The sequence below is a fragment of the Aethina tumida genome, chromosome 1 (assembly GCF_024364675.1).
Source record: "Aethina tumida isolate Nest 87 chromosome 1, icAetTumi1.1, whole genome shotgun sequence".
NCBI lineage: Eukaryota > Metazoa > Arthropoda > Insecta > Coleoptera > Nitidulidae > Aethina > Aethina tumida.
Genome location: NC_065435.1, coordinates 48,771,098 through 48,791,930, shown reverse-complemented (window position 1 = coordinate 48,791,930; position 20,833 = coordinate 48,771,098). Strand labels below are relative to the sequence as shown.

At 33.1% G+C, this 20,833-nt stretch overlaps 1 protein-coding gene across 2 annotated transcripts in view; it reads left to right on the top strand.

Moving 5' to 3' along the window:
* LOC109596551 (hormonally up-regulated neu tumor-associated kinase homolog A) overlaps positions 1–20,833 on the top strand; it is a 347,951-nt gene that overhangs the window by 293,311 nt on the left and 33,807 nt on the right. For both annotated transcript variants that reach the window (XM_049961294.1, XM_020012118.2), the window contains 2 exons: positions 1,114–1,242; positions 8,268–8,437. In XM_049961294.1, the coding sequence (XP_049817251.1) occupies positions 1,114–1,242; positions 8,268–8,437 (299 nt within the window). The remainder of the gene's footprint in view (positions 1–1,113; positions 1,243–8,267; positions 8,438–20,833) is intronic.

Here is a 20,833-nt window from a genome sequence, read left to right as displayed (position 1 = left end):
GTAACCGGATATACGACGAAAATTTGTTGATAAATTTATATCAGTTTCGCATATCGCTTTATGCGAGATGCTTTCGTTTAAGGACATAAATCCTATATTACGTATCTCACCCCGTGTGTGTGTATGGCTTTGTTTTTATTGTACAGGCAGTTTTATTAACTCTCCGATCCCTCCTTATCACATACTGTTACAGTTGGTGAAAATTACAACAGTATTCTAAGTACCCAATAAATCCATTGATGAGTAAAACACGTTTTATATTTTATTATGCTTTGCGACGTGCGTTTACTCGATTTGAAATTTATTAAACTGCAGTCAACTAAATATTAAAATATTTCAATTATATATAAATAGTGAATAATAAGGTTTCCATAATATATTTCATTCGTGAATTTTTATTTTATCGCAGCAGCATTTCTATAGTATTCCCGAGTAATATACTGAAATAAGCGTAATAAATTAAAGTTTTAATGGCAAATAAATAAAAATCCAATCACATCGGCAAAAGAATTGGTGCCCATTCAAAATTTACGACCTGCCAAGTAATTTATCCTAATTCTAAAGATGATAAAATTGTAGGATTTTATTGCGAAGAAGTAGCACCGGCAATATATTTTATTTTCTGTAGGTATTTTTAAACGGCTCTTTTATACAGCAATTACTGTCCGTATCCAAATTTATGGCTAGATTAAAAAGCGTTTGATTAATTTGATTGAATTTGTATTTTTTCGTGCCCCGTTGTACAGATCAAACCCGAATCAGGTCGTGCGCGCACAGTTCGTTCTGCGATGGTGGATTATTTACGGAATTGATGGTCCGGAAATACCTTCAGTCATAAAATCAATGGGAATAATGCGACAGATAAAGTAAGGCCGGTCGTCTTTCATTCATGAAATTGATATATGCCCATACGGAATGAGTTTGTCCTTCGGACGGACAATCTGTGAAAATATCTAGATGAACGTTTCATGGCGTAGATTTACTTTATGGGGTTATCTCCATCTTCAATACTTTTTACGTTCCACCTTATCTCGACCCAGATTTACACACACTACGGGGAATATTTTAAATTGAGTGCTCAGAAATGTGTTTAACGGTAATGCATTGTTTCAGGTGGCGGCCAAAATAATAGATATGAACAAAATAAAAATGGATTACGTCTTTCACCACCTTTATCGAGAAGCAGTGTGCTTGTCAAAGCTCAACCACCCCTGTATAGTTGCCCTCTATGAAACGTTACAGGTACGTATTCTTTCCTCGTCTAGACCGTTCAACGTGATTGATCCATTGGACTTACACTTTCAATATTTCCGATGACATACGTTTTTGGTTTGTTGCGAATAAACCGCATCGTACAAGTGGTGCGTGGTTCGGATACGGCCCGAAAATCCAATATAGACCCTCGCACAATGATTCGCACTTTGCGAAAGTGCCAAAGACTGGCATTAATGGCACAGTGGGCCCTCAAGATTAGATAAACACCACTCCGGGCGGTAACTTATTAAACTTTGCCGTTGAAACACCAACATTTATCCAGTATAATTAGCCATACGTCATCGTGGCCGGGGTGCGTGTGCCTCGGCTCGATCCTCCTCCTCTTCCAGGATTATTGACGCAGAGACGATTGGAACATCAGATGGTCCTGGCCGGCGGCCTTTCTCAACCCAAGTGGAAATCCACGCATCACATGATGCCGGATCCTTTCCGAGACCTGCGAGCGAACGAATCCCTCTCCCATATACATATGTAGTCGGCCATAAAAAGCGATAGCTAATACAGGGAGACAGTATGCTAATCGAATCATTTTTTTCTTCATGGCAAAATTGAACATCCATATTTTGAACGTATGAATTTACTCACGTTTTCCCCATTACCTTAACGGTTACCCGTTAACTTTATTAAGAAGTGGCGGATAAACACATATCATCGTTGTAAGTTCCAGTTTCGGCACTAACAACGGTCCGGCCAACACGAAACAACAGTATACATGACAAAGGGCCGCCCGCAGCTTACCAATACACACTCCCCCTGGTCATCATTTGCATCAAGTAACATAAAGTTATACGATTACAACGCGGGAGGGCAGTAATATTGGCACGTCCAAATAAATTCATCAAAATGGGAATCGACAATATAAATCTGCATAGTAATTGTGCAATAATTCCGGCAGTATTGTTTTTATGGCTTTTAATTTGTCGATGGCGTTTAAATTTTGCCACCGGTCCCGGCCGTCATTATCGTAAATTAAATCATTAATATGATTGGATCATATGGTCTGGTCGGTGTATGAACGTCACTATGATGTTGTGTGTGTGCTTTTGAATTATCGTCAATGATTTGGCAGATCTTCATTAAAAACTGATTTTCCTATTAATCTAATAGGTATTTTGTTTGAATTACCCATATTATTTTTTTATTATTTACATTCTGAACGTGTTATTTACAAACTTGATCGACAACTAAATATTACCAATGATCGATTTTTTAACGTTAAACGTCCTAGACATTATTATAATTTACCCCCAGTACGTTTACAACCGACCATCAACAAACGGAGAGGAAAAAAATGCTGGAAATGTGTTTGTCTCCTAGAAAAATATTTTTATGGGGCGCAGTAAAAAATAATTTTACTATTGAATGGTCCATTTCCTACCCTCGGCTACTTGAATGGAGCTAGTTTGCCTTGCAGCGGGAGGGCCCTCTCTAATCTCTCTCCCACGTATCCTGCACACAGTTCCACTTTCGGGAATGGGGGAACCGACAGTTCCTGCCTCTTCATAAAATACCGCTGATGTAAAACCGCCGTGGTTCCTGTCGCTGCAACAAGGGAAGAAAAGGGGTACGAATCAAAATTGATTTCTTATGAAAAATAAGTTTGTACCTACTATAATATAATTTTTACTATTTTCTCAATTGATGGTAATACAGACATGTTTTATAATTGTTATTATTTGTTTTTGTGAGATAATTTAAAAAAATATTAATAAATATTATTAAATATTTGCTGCCAGTGTATTATAAAACGTTTTGTCACTTAATGGAATGTGTACTGCGCAATTTTGTATTATTTAATTGTTTGACATATTATGCTAGCTTAGCGTGCAATAATAAATACGGTAAATAAATTAACACAATAATTTATTAAATAAAATCGTTCGGCCGTTATTTAACCCCATGTCGTAATTTAATTAATATTTTAATGTCATTTTCAAGGTACAAAATTTAATTAAAATTTAAAAACGCATTGTTTTCACGTAAATAATGGCATATTTGAGTAACTAAAAGCACATTGCCATAATATTAAATTTAATTTGCTCGAAAAATCGATGTTGCAAAATATAGTTTTCTGTCAAATAAATATTTGAGTAAATACAGTTAAATTTCATATGGCTGTGTGTTTTCCGCATAAATGAAAATTTTAAAACAATAACTCTGTTTACATTTACTAAAATGTAAAAAGTAATTTATTTGATAAATATCACCACTACGATTTCGTGTATTTATTTTGAATATTTGTCTGAATGTTGTCTGACGAAAAGTGCGTTTCAATTGAAAATAATTTATGTATAATCCAAATATTTCGATTTAACACAGTAAAAATGATTTTTACGCAAACATTCTACTTTATATGGATACGTATAAGATAAAATTCAGCGTTATTGGGTCAAGAAATCCAATTCCGTAAAAAATTTTATGCTTTATTGGATATTAAAGTTTGCATTATTGAATTTATTTATTTGTGATAGATTTTGGGACGGAACATTTAAATTTTGAGACGGCCCGCAAAACGGAGGTGTTATTTCCTTCTATTTCCTCGGAACAACCGATTGAATTTGCGTAGACTAAATTTCGTGTTTCGCCTAATAGAAAATGCGTACAAGGTTTATTTTCACGTTTCTAAACGACATTTCACCCGACCGGAAGCAATGTCTGTGTTTCTGCCATTCCAAGCTGATTTTCCTTTTTGAATTTCCGATAACCCGACAGTGGCGTAGGTTGGCATAATATGTTTCCACCGTTAATAATAAAAAAGATCACGACGAAATTGGACCGAGTTCACGGTGTGGTGCGGCAAATTAACTCGACAAAGTCAATATTTTCGTTGAAACCACAATTCATTAAACTCCACAGTCGCTCGACGAGTATGGCTCTCAAAACTATCGACGACCCACTAATCCAGATATCTGAATTGAGTCGCCTGCATTCCTCGATTGCCTTTCCGACACTTTCCTCCGACTTTAACTGCACCGGCCCCCCGAACTTTTCCTAACAAGAAGTGCTCTTTACCCACGCTCCGTTGGACGTACGACGCTTTCGACGAACACATTGTCTATGTAATCCAATATTGGCGGACTTTTAAAGCATCCGTTTCCCAATTCCCTAAGTGCATTTGTTGATTTTACGTCCTTTAATATAATAACTGTATTTCTAATGGACGCGGCGACGTTCGCGCCGTTAATTGTTCCAAATTCAATCAAGTTAAGAGGTGTGCATTCATAAAAATCATACGAATATCCAGAAACATGTCCCGGAATATTTGCTTACTGTTTTGATGTGCGGATTAATAAACTTAACGGTTGTTTTTAGCTTCACAATAAAAAATTATGTGTAAGAAAACAGACAGGAGATTTTAAATATATTGAGGTAATATGCGGAGAATTATCTGACATTTATTTTTACTTATACTATTTCGAATTAATAGCTTTGAGCTTTTGATAAATAAACGAAGTATAAACTTGGCCGAAACTAATTAATGTGCTTTCAGATGGACAGTACTCTAAAACGTTTATTACTTAAGTTTATTGCCAGTTTTTATGTTTACAATAAAGTCTTATCCTTGAAATAAAATATCTTTATGCCGCAGTCCAATTCCATATGCGGTTAACAGTGATTCCAAGTGTAGAAAACATTTTGGCCAATTGTTATGTCCGCATCATCGCTGAACTTATTAAAACAGCCTTTTTACTATTTGTCCATTAATCTCCGGTAGAAATCCATTCAACCGTTCCAGTTAAGTTTTATGAGCCCCGTTTGATATTCGTCACAGTGAAGCATCTGATAATTTGGGCCGGTTTTATGGGCCGATAAAAACGACTCGCGGGGTTATTTAGCCCACGAGCTGCCGAAATAATTCATTTCATGACCGATACTTATGAAATCAGTGGCGGTGAGAATATATATCGGCGTGCACGGGGGCTCCCCGAGTTTTATTGTTAGGTGTTTAACCGTTTCGGCTTTTATGGCCTCGTAAACGGAATTTGGGTACGTTCAGACGCGCCTACTTAATCTCGACTGAAATATTTTCCAGGGAAAAGTCGCAAAGCCAATGGCCGGAGATTGAGCGATTCCCACTTTCTCAACATGCAGACAAATTCTACATAAATAATTTTAGTATTATATACAGTGGTGGTCATAATTATAGAAACTTATATATAATTAATATTAAATACTTATATTAAACATATGTACTGTATGAATTTTATTCAATACCTATAATGTTTATAGTTTTTTCAGTTATTGTTGTATGTACTATGCAACTAGTCGAAGTTTTATATTTTTCAGTGGACAAAATTATAGCAACTTTTTACTTTATAGTATTTCATTACTGTCTGTGAATTTAAATTCGAAATAAGAAGTATAATCGTTCCCGTAATATTAAAAAAATTGTAGTTACGAAAAAATTTGTCTGAGTTCGAAAAACCGATAAATGGATAATTCGAATGTCAAAAAACAGCCCAGTCATATCGTCAACTCAAATTAAAGCCAATATGGAGGAAATGGGACTTGCTGAAATGGTTTTCAAAGACTATGAGAAGATAGTTAGTGAATGGGAGTTCGTTTAAACCCAAACCTACAAGAAAAGTCCTGGTTTCTACAAGTCCAATTTTGACTTGCTTTGAATTACATTTACTGGACCACGGAACAATGAGAAAAAGTAATTTCTAAGTCTAAGTCTAAATTTAATTTATAAAAAATATTATGTTTCTGGTTATAATAAACATCCTGCAGGAAAAAAGTTTGTTATACCTACAAAGAAATATGGTGGCGATTCAATTATTCTAAGTGGATGCTCCAGTTCTTCAGGTGTAGGCTCTCTTAGACTGATTTATGGAAAGGTATATATTAAACAACACTTTGCTTCCATGTATTGAAGAAATGATGCTCGTAATAAATGAAACCACGAACACCAACATGAAACCAGTCTCAAATACAAATTCAAAATTGTGACGGATTAATGAAAAGACGAAAGCATCAACGTTTTGTCTGTAATAATCTCCAGAAATCAACCCTATAGAATATATGAGGGATCACGTTTATAACCAATTTCGACATAAAAATTTTACAAATTTATTTGAAGTCATCACAGCAATTCAAGAAGCTTGAAAGAATATAGAATATATAGAGTCTGTGTCATGAAGAAGCACCAAAATTATAAATCAAAAAGGATATTATACAGTGTTAATGTTAAATTAAATTAAATTAAATTAATCATTAGAAATCCATTTCAAAATTAAACAATAGTAAATTAATATGATTTTAACAATTCACATTAAATAAAAGAATTATATCTAAAATATTTAACATTTTAAATTGCTAAATAATGACCACTACTATTTATATATTATTATTCTATGTGTAATTTTATGTTGTTGTTTTAATTATCTCGTAATTAAATATATATAATATATAAATTATTATTAGTCTGAAGACTTGGAAAATAGAAAAGACAAATGTGGATAATGTTTTGCTTAGAAGAAAACATCCGGGGCACATTTATAAATCTCAAAATAAATTATTCCCAATGATAAATGGCAATCATTTAAAACCTCATTAGTTCCACATAAAAAGTTGTCATCGAACAAAAATGAAATTTATGGGCACGTTTGGTCGATAAATGGAAGGAAGGCTTTTAATTAAATCAACTAATGTCCGTCGATTGCCTGTGGGCGAATCTAAGCGTCGAAAATCAGGAGCAGTGATAAAATACGAGCGGATCAACAACCGACCGTTCACCATTAGCAATGCAATAAGGAAATGCGAGAAAACAGCTGGAGCCAAAAATTATCAATACATTCCACAACTCAACAATTTCCAGGCAAAACATTTAAACAATTTTAAGAAATATACGTAATTACGTAAATACTAATTTATTTTAATACTTTCATCTTGTGATCGTTGCTTACGCTAAACAAACAAACAGTTAGAATCGGATGATTCTGTAAATATAACAAGACTTTAAGGACAAATTTAAAACAAAAAACATCTGAGCTGTAAGCGTGGAAAACACTTATACACACAGCCAGGGAAAGTTTCTGTTAGCACAAAAATTTACTTAGGCGGGTCGCCGGGAAAGTTTCAAAATCAATCGGGCAACGGTATTGTCGATTAAGAAGTTTAAAAGTAATTAAAAGTAAAAGGCCATAAGTTCAGTTTCAGACGTACCCGACTCCTCGGAATTATATCTATAAGTAATTGAGTTGAAAGTGTTTAGTTTTTAACAAGATGTTAATTAAATGATTTTTGAATTCAGATTAGATTTATGTCCGTGAGGCGTCTTGTTAAAACCTGTTCGCTGTTGGATATAAACCGGGGAATATTCAAATTTGTGTTAAAAAACCGGGGCTAAATTATTGATGGCATATAAGATAGATAAAATCTCCAGTCCAGAAACGACGACCCATTCAATAATAAATTGCGAATGAGAATTTTACGGACATATGAAAAGGGTGATAAATGTAGATAAATACGAGCCCCCGAAATCGCTTTCCTATTTATATAGTTAATAAATCAACATTTTCCGGTATATTTATCCTAATACATATTTATGCAGCGGCGTCATAAATATGCATACACGCCGACGCCGCGCTCCCGCAGTTTAACTTTTATCCCGTGCATTTCTGATCCGCAAACACACACACACACACCGAAACCCGGTGCCGGGAAAAGAGTAACGGTCCCGGAAGAAAGTGGCGCGCAGGAACCGAGCGGATTAATCAAATCGGTTGTCACAAGTCATGTAAGGCGATCCTTGGGCCACCCCAGGGGAAACGATGTAATCACATAGCCCTTGATGGAACTCATCAGCAAAGTGTACGACGACACGTGGACCCCTCCACTTATTCCACCCTCACTATCGCTAACGCTCGCAAAAGCCCTTTCGTCCACTTTTTTATTGAAACAACTTGATAATTATGACATATTTAATTCGGCTTTCGGTGAACCACAAGTTTTTTAACACCGCTAAAACGTCTGCGTTTCCTTTTAAGGGTCCAAACAACCTGTATTATTTAATGATGGAGCTGGCAACGGGCGTGGACCTCGGAGATCTCATCCGGATGCAGCACACCGGGCAATTAGAAGAGAAACGGGCGAAAACTTTTACTAGACAGTTTGCGTCCGCCCTGGCACACATGCACAATTTAGGCGTCGTGCACAGGTAAGTAAATTTACTTTCTTATTCGATTAAGTCTTAAAACATCCACGAAAATATGAGCCATGAATTATTATTTTTATGAAACCATTCTCGAAACAGAAGACATACATGAATATAAGGTATACATGAATATAAGATTTGATGATGCCTGAGAAATTCGATTCACTCCGGTCCTGGAATCACTTTGCATTTAACTTTCGGCGTTCTAAATGTGAAATTTAAGCGCGCATAAATAACACTTGCAATTCGAAAAGATGCATTGTGCATTTAACGGTCGTAGTAAAATTCAATACAAAATTGATCCAATCGAGACACTTTATGAGGCCCTTCCTTTTGCTAAAGTACATCTTGTGCAATAATGGGATCGAAATGAAAAAAAAATCCATTTTGCATTTTACAAAATGAATTTGGCCCATTGTATTGCGTTCCATGAATAAAACGACGTAGTGCACTTACTTTATATAGTTCTTTTCCTCATATATTGCTGCATCTTTGTTTCAGTTTACGGCAGTTGCATTCAATAGGACTTGAATTGTGTCGTAGTGTATTTAACAAATTTTTTCAATTAGATGGGTACACGGTAAATTAGTAGTGCCGAACTCTTTTAACTGTTTTAAAAAGGCGTGACTCGTTCGGCGTGTACCCGATGAGTTTTTTTTATTTGTGGGGGAAGGTCAAATAGAGTCAGTTTTATTATTTAGTTTAGGATTGAATGCTGGTTACTGTAAATGAGACAATAAAGTTTCTAAACAAAAAATCGTAAAAAAGATACGACTTCGAAATGGGGTCCTCAGAAGGCAGTATACCAATTCCATTTAAAAATAAATAAATCTAAAGTGAAGTAAAAAAAAAAACGAACGATTCAATCCCGATAGAATCTTGGGATGTGACATACTCCTGAATTGGGGGCTTTAATTTTATAACGTAATAAAAGTTAAAACGGTAATAAAACGTTGTGCGACATAGCCTCGTTAATTATTCAAATTTTGGCTGTTTAATAAAAATATTTACCGTGCCGAGCAATTTGATGGCTCCATCTAATTATTCCGACATGAATATTGTATCACCATTATTACCGACTGTATCGATGACTGTCGATCTCGGGCTTCGCGCAGCCCCTCCGCGGCCTTGTTACACGGGCGCCCGACTGCATTTAACGTTAATAAAAGTAAACGGCTTAATTATTCCGTTCGGTCCTGTGTGACTCATCGAGATGTTTTGAAACGTTCCGCCGAGCGGCAGCAGCTTTTCGTACGTGGCGACTTAAAAAGCGGCGAAATTACGTGATATTTATTCACAACCTAACTCGAAGGAAAAAAGTTTCGGCGTGCATTTCGCGGAAAAGCAAACACACCAACCAGACCGGGGCATCAACAAATTTGAATTCGAGCCCGTGTTAATATCAACCAGACGCTGAGAGCTGTCGAAGGATGAAAGGGAAACAGGAATGGGAAATAGTGTTGCGAAGGAATGCTCAGTTAATATTTATTTATGTATTGATTCGTGCCGGGTGGAAGTTGCGGCTTTAAGAGCGTATTTGCTAAATTATTCCGGCCTTTCTTCATAATTATTTTTCAATATTAACTTTGTGCAATAAGACGATGATTTAAAGTTTTTAATATACAGTAGTGTAGTTATTATTACAGCAACTTTTTAAAATGATAAACCCTATTATCTGGTCTGTAAGTTCCATTTCCTGCAGGTTAACTTTAATTTCAGTTGAGGATAAAATTGGACTGTTCTTTGACATTCGAATCATTCAGTAATTGTTTTTCTTTCAAGATCTTTGAACTCAAATTTTTTCCTAACTACCACCAGCGTACTTTAGTAGACAATATACTACCAGAAAAAAACAATAAACATTACCCAATTTTAAAAGTACAACACATATTTTGAATATATATCAATAAGTTGCTCTAATTATGGCCACTACTATATGTACTTATACTTCTTATATTATAACAATATAAATGACTAGTATATGTTATAACTTAAATATATAATAATTTAATATATTGTATATTAAGTTATAATATCAATATGTATTTTTCGTTTTAACAAAATGATTTTAATTAACAACTTCCGATAATTATATATTTTATAAAATTGTGCAATTAGTTACATATTAGTATAATTTTTATTACAATATGATTTTTAAAAAATATAAGAATAGAATTATTAGAAAATAAGTTCTAGATTTTTGTTAAAAATTATAACATAATAGAAACAAATTTATACCAAATATTATATTTCCAAAATGTTATATAATATATTGTAATAAAAACCATAATTTAATCATTTAAAAAATTAAAATTCAAATTTAGTAATCGTTAGCAAGAAACATGTCATCTTCTAATATGTTGACACAACACACAAAACGATCCATTTTGCCTTCTATTTTGTGAATTGGACCCATACCGTAATCGGGAAAACAACCCCCAACCTCAACACTGCCACCTCCATGTTTAATAGTTGTTGTAACATATTTTGGATAAAGTCTAGTGTTTTTAGGACGATGAACAAACTGTCCACCATCACTTGCGAATATATTAAACTTTTTAAACTTTGATTTGTCCGAAAATAATACTTGTTTCCAATCTCTTGCTGTCCAGTTCCGATACCTATAAGCGAAAAGAAGTCTTGCTTCTCGATTCTAAAAGACAGTGTTTTTTTGCTGGACGTCTTCCTGACAAACACACTTCACTAATTGACGATGAATTCTTCTCGAACTAATTAATGTATCTCGTATATCTCATATATATAAATTTGAGTTGCGGACATTCTTGGTTTATTTCTAATAAGTACTTTTATGCGACGATTTAATGCTCTAGAGGTTATTTTTTCGCCCACAGTTTCGCTGAATTTTTTAAATAAACATACACAAGAGCAAATATAAAGAGAAAAGAAAAAGTCAGTTTTAAACATTAATTAAGCAATCAAACTCTGAAGTAATAAACAGAAAACTTAGCTAACAAGTGTAAATATTAAGTCACAAATATTTATCATTTGTTATTTTAAGTGCACTGTCAACAGAAATCTGTTTTAATCTGTATATTTATTTGTTTCTTTCTAATAATATAATTTAATTAATATTTTGTTTTTATAATTTAATTGCGACAGATATTATTGTAGAAGCTGTTATACAATAAAATAAAATAATAGGAAAGAAGCGATTTTATTTAACTCCAAATTATAATTTATGTTTACAACGGATTACCTGAAGGAATTTCTTTTACGAGCAATTATTGTAGAAAATATCGTGATTTAATCTAGGATGCTAAGATTTTATAGTTTTACCATAAAAATGTGTACACCAAGTCAAGTTTTCGTGATAGTATAATTTATATTTTTGTATAATAAGTAATACTTACCCAACTCTGTTCATATGCTATTTTCATTCCATTTAATTTCCATTCAGAAATCAATAATGATTAACTTAAATGTAGTATTGCTAAAATTTATAGACAGTTTATTTATTTAATGTTGTGTTTACTAAAAGGTAAGTTCATTGTTGGTAAATATATTAATAATTAGTTTGTTTTAACCAGACTTCAACCTAAATATTTCTCCACGTTGATAAAATTTTCGTTACTTTAACAATAAATGTATATAGTGATTGGTATAAATAAACAAAATCCAAACAACCGGATATTAAGTAAATTTACGTTAATTTAAACGTCTTGTACTACTATACAATTTCACAAATGTCCTCCCATTTACAATACCATTTTCATTATAAATTAAAGGATATTCATAAAATTGTTTGTCTAATATTGATTTACTAACATATTGCAGTTTGTAGAATCTCTATAAATTTACCTATAAAACTTTTTGTCGCCCAGACACAACAGATAGACAAACGCGAATTCGATAAACATGTTTCCTGATTCACTATTTTTACGCTTGCGAAAGTATTAAATATTTCACCGAGAAGCGAACATAAAATATTTGATGCGGCCAGAATATTGGATTTAATAAGAGAAGTCTAAAAATTTTACATTACATATAAACAATTTAGAAGGGCGTCGTCGGAATTCCGGAAGTGGGTGCCGGCGGTGGGTCGCTGCAACTTTGTAAGTTTACAGCTCTCGCACAAAGTTTAAGTACACGGTACTTGGGGAAAACTAGGCGAATATGTGTACTGCGGCGTACAGTACACTAACATTTCTCTAACTTTTCGGAGTGTCAGCTGCTGTTTAACGACTTCATAAAAATCGCTCGAACTTATCGTTTCATCTATACATCCGCATAACCGAGATTTTTATTCCGAAAATTTTTACATCCGAAACAATTGACAGTTGCAAATGTGCCATCCGATATTTTCGTATTGTCGCAAATGATTGAACTATAAAGTTAATTATTGTTTTCGGAACGTATCGCGGACGAAGAAGAATAAATGGCCGGTCTAAAATTCAATTCGCATCCGCGTTTTATTTTAGTCTGCGCCTGATGAATTGAACCGTTGGCGCGGTTCGACGCTGGAAAAAAGAGGCGCCGCGGAATTTATAAAGCCCCCGAATGATAATAGACGAGGAGCTCCCGCATACCTAGAGCAATATCTGACACGGAGCGTGATGCGGAATATTTATCGACGCCGCCGTCACTGGGCTGTCTGTCTGTCTGTCAGGCGCGCGAATGAGAGGGAATATGTATGAGCAATCCGGGCGACAGACAGACAGACGGACGGTCGGACAGACTTTGCCGGATCCTCGGGACGGGCGGCGTGGGTGGTGACCGGGGCGGCGGAGATGTGTCGTGTGAATGCATGGAGCGCATCCCCGGGATTGCGCCCGGATAAGGAGTATTCCTCGTAAAGTGTCGGACAAAAAGCGTGAAGAATGACGCCTTTGCATAAATATGCAGTTGAGTAGAACGCCGGAGGTATTCGTGCCCGCGTTCTCTCCGTTTCTCTGCACGGGATATGTTTATTGTTTCCAATCGTTTGCGAGAAGCGCCTCCTTAAAATATGTTCACTTCGGTGCAGCCACTTTCTATTTATATGGAAAGTGGTTGGCGCTAAGCGCGATAAATTGTTTTAAGATTGTGACCACGTTCAAGTTCAACAGACAAAACGGGCACAATGTAGACAAATACAATCTACAATAATAGCCAACACTAATCTTGTATTATATTTTCTTAATTAAATTTTTTTCACTTTGCTTCGAAATGGGGATGCAATTTATTTGGCACCTATTTACAGTCAATTTAAATGGAACAACTGGTTATTAATTATATTCAATTATTTCACTCGTATACTTTAATCTTTTACTCATACGGGGTGTTTCTTAAATGATAAATACCCTGTGTTATTTTAAGATGAAAAACTTAATTCCAAAATAACTTCAAAATGTTTTTTCACCCACAAAAAAATTAATAAAATTAATAGTAAAATATGCTGTAATAGTAAAATTGTTAATATGGATTTACTTACATTTCTATTAGTTATTTGGATTATAGAAATTTGTTTATTAAATTATTAAAAAAACATTTAATTGAAATTGCAACAGTAAACAGAAACAACAACAACAACAATATTAAAAATATTTTTAAAAACTTATTATTTGCATCTCCTTCAAAGTTCCTCTGTTAATATTATTTATTTACATGTTACAAACATATGAAAAATTTAATAAAGAACTATATGAAATTTTATTAAAAAGGCATAGTTTTTCTAAGCACTCATTAAAATTAAAAAACACTTTAATTCCTAATTAGTTTTTTCAAGTGTATATGATATTTATCCATTTTTTTGTTTTGTGTATGCGAGAATTATTATTTCAAATCACGTTTCTTTAAAACTTTGATGACTTTAGAAATCGATGACAAAAATAAATATAGTCAAAAATTGATGTACAAACTTTAAATAGAAAAATATCTCCTACTTCTATGATTATGACTTAAATTTATTTATTTGCATTTACAAATTTACTCCTAAAATGTTCATTTTTACAATTTAAATATTTGACAAAAAATATTGTAGGATATGTATTTGTTTGTATTAACTTGTCGGCCATTTAAAAAATTTTCTTTATAATATGACTTATTAAATAATGTGGTGTAGTAAATATTAATAATTAACTAATATTTACTACACCACATTTTCATTACCATTCGTGATAAAAATTTTGAGATAAATAGACAAATATGATCAATTAAAAATTCTATCAAATATTGAATATAAGTAAATTTGTAGATTACTATGGCAAAGGTTATGGACAATTTGCAAAATTCGCTATTTTGTGATATACAGAAAACTTAAGATTCACTTATAATTTATCGAGTCTATATGGTACAATTAGAACTGTACAACAAATATCATTTTTAATGTTTATTTTATAATAATAATTTTTTATCATTTTTTATATATATATATATATATAAAAAATGATAAATGTATATATATTTGACTTAAATAATTATTTTATTGTTTTATAATTCAATCCTCATTATTCAATGAATAAGAATTTAATAACTAAATCAACAAAGGATAACTATCATCAGATACAGATTATATACTATTATAATGAATATAGTTTGATAATTTCTTTTAATGTTATAATTGTTATGTAGAAATTTTTATATAACAAATTTTGAGAGAAAACTTTATGATTCAATACATATTAATATACACCAAATTGTATTTTTACACAAATTTGACTTAATACGAGTTTTTACACGAATTGTTTTATTTTAACTGAATTTTCAATATTCTATGAATTTTTATATTAATGAATTTCAGATATTATTTTCTTTTTTCTTTCAAAGTATAATTTATTTTTCATAATATATTTAAAATGTGTAAGCACGAAATAAATTTTTACTAAATTCTGTTTTTTAACGATTTTTTTTGGGAAGGTACGTATCGTGTAAAAAGAGAATTAGATGTATTTCTTTTTACCTTGTACTTATGACAGTTTTTGTTAAGACACTTAAGAGAAGAAATGGGTCCCCCCTCAGTTTATTGTAATGTTTAGATCGACTAATCATTTAACACTAAATTTAATAAATCACAATTACTCCATACTCCATGAACAAGTAATAATTCAATTTCTGTAATAAAAATTTTAAAAATAACAAATATAATTCTCAAGTCTAATTCGTGTTGTCTTCGTAAGTTTTCTTTTTACACTTAGAATCACAAAGAATTACATCAAACAATACCCAAACCTATAAATATAAAACAAGTATACAGATAAACAGCTCTGAAGTTGTAGAAGTTCAACTGCATCCCTGTAAATGCGAGTCTTAAAGGAGGGAGCACAGAATTGCAATTTTAAGCGTTCTATTTCATACAAGAGATTCTTCTTAATCGGTGTCGCATCCGCCATAATTCAAAGTGGTTTCAGTTATTTTAAATGTTTTAAGTTATACAAAAATTTGCAGCCATAAATAATTATAAAACAATTATTTTCATTTATAAAATCAGTCTCGCAAATTTTTTGCAATTTTTAAGGATCAACGCAAAAAGGTTCATAAAGTACATAATAATTGGTGGATTTAACGTGCATATATGAATACGTTAAGCCGTGCATCAAATTAAAAAGTAAACAAAATAATCATCGCCATTCCAAAAGCTCTATAAACCTGATGCTTCATGAATATTATGTAAATCACATAATAAATGAATAACACGTAATTGATATTTATTTGTCCGCTTCCCAAATTGAAATTGATAGATATAGAATTGCGCAGATTTCGTCGACTAAACTCGAATATGTAATTCTCGTGAATAATTAGAGGTATCATTCATGTGTCAACGCTCGGGTCTCTAATGTTGATGTATGTTGCTGAACGTATCTGAGTTAATTGCTGTACATGAGGATTACACAATATTTCCAATTAATATGTCCCCAAAAAAAACGTTCCCTCATTGTCAATGTTTGTCCAATGGGTATATAAACATTTTAACAACGTGAACGTTGGGATTTAATTATTGGTTTGTTTAGTTAGTATTTATAATTTATCGGGTGTGATACTTGTGAAGTATTCTCAATGAAACGTTTTCCGATGCACCGCATATGCACTGCAAATGCCATATCATTTCCGAGAGAGCAAAATGCACCGTATTTTATTTTTCCATAAATATATGATGACTTAATAAGGCAAAAAAACAGTTGTCACGATATCCTATCAACAATTTACAATACAGCTCAGACGGTATTTGCATCGTAACCAGCAATTTGCTCATTAATTATTTTTTGAATTAAGTTCTACGCCTCATTAAATATTTAGCCATTTAACCAATACAAACCGACATGTTCGGAAAGAAGATGGTATTTTTCTGTCTAGTCCGATCGGTTTTAAATAAACGAGTTTCAAGCTATTGCAGACGTTAAATTCTTTGCCTAAATCGGCAATTATTCCCAGGAATTTATATAAATTATTCATTCTGTTCAAGTATTTATTGCTGAATCACATTCTCAAATTGACGTTCACACAAATGGACAAAATATGAATGGATAAAGTAAGTTAAGATGTTGGAACAAAGCAAATGTTGACTCCCACATACACCGTAACATATCTTTTAAATCAACAGCATAACACACATAAAATGTAGGTCAAGATTTTGTTTTGTTTAATAATATTAGAAGTGGATGTCATAAGCAGTGCCCTCACTGAAACAGCCATTAGTGACGTCCTTGCGTATTAAGTGCCAATATTTCTCCCTTTCGAAAGTGGCATAAGAGCAAGGTTAATTGAATTCAAGGCTCAACTTTCCCGCTAGGTTGTGTCCTCGAATGAAACTGTACCGCGGAGTTGTTACTAAATGAATTTAGCGGTGCATGAGCGCAACCCAATTCCGCAAATGGCTGCGTCGAATTTATTAATAAAACTTCCGCCGTCCCTGAGATCGGCATTAAAATAGAATTAATATTTTTCAGTTTTAACGTTTTGTTGTTTATTCCAAAAACTGTGCAAACAACAAAGTATTAAACAATCCCCATTCATAAAATGGTCGTTCGCAATAAACTCGAACGTTAAACAAAATCACTGGCCAAATATTATCATAACAAATCCTCCGAAATTAAGTCACTTATCTCGCCGAAATGAAACCGAAAACGTCCAAGACAAATACCGGTGCCAGGATAATAATGGAACCAATCGTGGTATAAAAAAAAGCGAAGGGACATCGTTCGTCGTGTGTTTGTCCTGGAAAGGCATTAGACGGTTTGTTTTCTTAAACAACACAATCTAGATGTGTCCTAATGGCTCGAAATTATAGCACGGCTCCGGAATCGGAGTGCCAAACCGACCGGGCTAATTGAGTTTGGCCTCGGACAGGCAAAGATCGAGTCGCCACGTTATTAAATTATGTTGTTCTAGATTCGCGAAGGGATATATTAACGGAAGGATTTAGGGTGGACCCTGATTTAATATTGCATTTATTTATAGTTATGTCTTAATTTCATGACAAGCGACTGAACGAGAAAATGATATTTTTCAATGTGCCCCGTGATTTATCTTGCACCGCTAGAATTAATTTATACCGCCCCAGTCCATTTTAAATCATGATTTCATATTTCGATGGAACCGAAATGTATTGTTCCGTCAGCAATTTCATTAGACACATATTTTTTCCGCTAAAAAAAAATTATGGCGACATGTAGCCATTTTTGTTTATAGAGCATACAATTTTTTTACCATTTTTTGTTCCTAACTATAGAGTTAATAGTAAACTCTAATGAATTTACACTGAACTTTTTGAAAATGCATGCAATGGTAACATGCCGAATTGATTGAACATATTTAATGTGATATCTGCTTTTGCCGATAAATTCTGCCAGGCACACTATGTATTAAAAGTGAAGTACATCCAAAATAATTACAAAAAAAAATTTGAATTTCTTATTTAAATTAAAGTTGTTATGTTTGAATTAAAAAATTAAGCATTTTAAAAATTTTAATTTTTAAAAAATATTTTTATACTCAATGACAGAATATAGAACATACATATTCAGTGGTCTAATCTTGGTAACTATACTCACCCATATGAGGACAAAAATGATTATGGAAATTGTTTCTCAAAGAGTTTTTGTGCTACAGGTTTTTTAAAAAAGTTAAAGAAGGAAAACTTCTTGCTACGTATTATAATCTCGACTTTTGGTCATTTTTCCTATCGGATCCAGTTTGTGCTTCTTCATTACAACATCGTCGTCAAAGATTGATTTCATTTTCAATGATGATTGTTTTTGTCGACACCACGGAAAAAGGTGAAATCTCTAAATTTGTGTGGGGAGATTTGTATATTGAAAATTTGACTGCTCAACCATATCATGCTAAAACCATTCAAAATCCACTTATCCAAGAAGCTAGTGTTTGTAACAATCCTCTGTAAGGTTGTTATCATGGCCATCCAAATCTCCGAATTTATCACTGATGTGATGTGTGGGATATCATAGGTAGGAGAATTAAGCCTCCCTCCACATTGGTGGACCTTCAGGGTCAAGAAGAGGTAGCAGGAATGACAAGGAGAAAGTGTTCACCTCATTAGATTAAAGTCAAGTCGAATCAATGAATGTCTGGATCATGGTAAAGGTCCAACTCATTATTAGTTTAAAAAAATTATGCTATATCTATCTATTCAGTATTTTTGTCTTTCGCGTAAATATATAATTATTATAATTTATAAAATAAAAATCAAATAAAGAGACCACCAGGTCTGTGATTTATTTTGTTTATCACTGATTATATATTAAAAAGCAGTAACAAATTTCATCTAATATTATGAAAATTATACTGATATATTCACCCATTCCACATATTAAAAATAATCAATCAAATCAATTTTAGTACAGTTTCTATTAAAACACGCAATAGAACATGTTTTAATTAAAAATAAAAATGTAAAACCACGACCAAAATAAGCCTGTTTATTAGAATTTAAATATTAATCTTGTGTACGTAAAATATGAGTCTTTAGAATTTTTTTACAAGATAAATATTCCCCCATTCCACATATTAAAAATCGGTTTATGCTTTAAAAACCAAAATAACTCATAAAATACACAATATAATGTTTTAATTAAAAGTAAATATGTAAAATCACGACCAGAATAAACTTGTTTGTTTAAAATTAAATACATTTTATGTGAGTCTAAAAAACATTTAAATAACTACTTAAAATCTCATGACCAATGCATTAAGTAAATTTGATTTAAATCCGTACTATACATAAATTATGCTGCTTCTGAATAATTAAGTATTTCCAATTTTATTTCACTGTTTCAAACTTTATATATTTCCCGGAGTTGCGGTTAAATTCTCGTGAAGTACGGTGGACTCAAACAATATAAAAAACAGCCCCACGCAAACGACGTTCAATTAACTCCCATCGACCGGATCCGGTAAAACTGATTTCAAAGAGACAAAATTAGCGTACCCAGTAAAGATGCAGGGGCGTAATCTCATCGCAGATGCAACTCACTCCGTATTGAAACCGACCAGTGCACGGAATTCCGACCGCAAAATCCTTGTTTGGATGCATGCACATTACCGGTCCGTTTATCCGTTCGTTGTTCCGTAACATGTAACACGCGCAAATCTTTGTCTGTCGGATAAAGTACAAATCGAATAGATGATTTTCAGATTACAACCGTTGTGACGTTGCGAGATGTGGCCGAGAAATAAACAAATTATGAAGAAAAAACCATTAATTCGATTTCGAACGGAACACCCCCAGGGCCCGGTGCATATTATGGTTTCGAGCACTTAACTGATTATGTAAGAATTTACTGCCCATATTAAAGGCGAAACAATAACTTCGGAAATTAAAAGGAACGTGAAAGCGAATTAAAATGAAGAAATATTGTACAGTTCGGTTGTAAAAGATTTCGTCGAGTTAAAAAATAAAAAAAACAACGGAACCTATTGCTTTCCGTTTTAATTAAAAAATATAAATTCGGGCCAACTTAAGGACACCGCTAATAAATTATTTACTGCTGAGGCGTTCGCTCCCCATTTAGTGAAATCTTAAAGGAAATTTACGCAACCGAACCATTCATTATCATTTCGTTAACTTGCAAAGTAAAAGTTTGCCCCCGAAAAGTTTGGCGGCGCAGAAAAACGGAATTAAACTGCTTAGCGGAGCAAAATATAATGCATTTTGTTTGGCCCGATTTTTCTAGTTAATTCTTTGATCCCAATTCCGGCTCGGAACAAATAAATTTAAATCTAAAAATTGTGCGGCCCCGATTTAATATGCGCATTTGATTAAACTGGCTGAGCAGTACAAATGTATCGCACATTATTTCGTCTGTCAGACTTGTTTCTATTGTGTCGATGTTTAACCGAAGCCGGTTGCATTGCGAGCGTCCTCATTGAAATTCGTCCGTCAAAAAAAAACTTAATTCGGTATTGTGCTGAAAGGTTTCGTAAATAAAATGTCTCAATTCGGGCGCA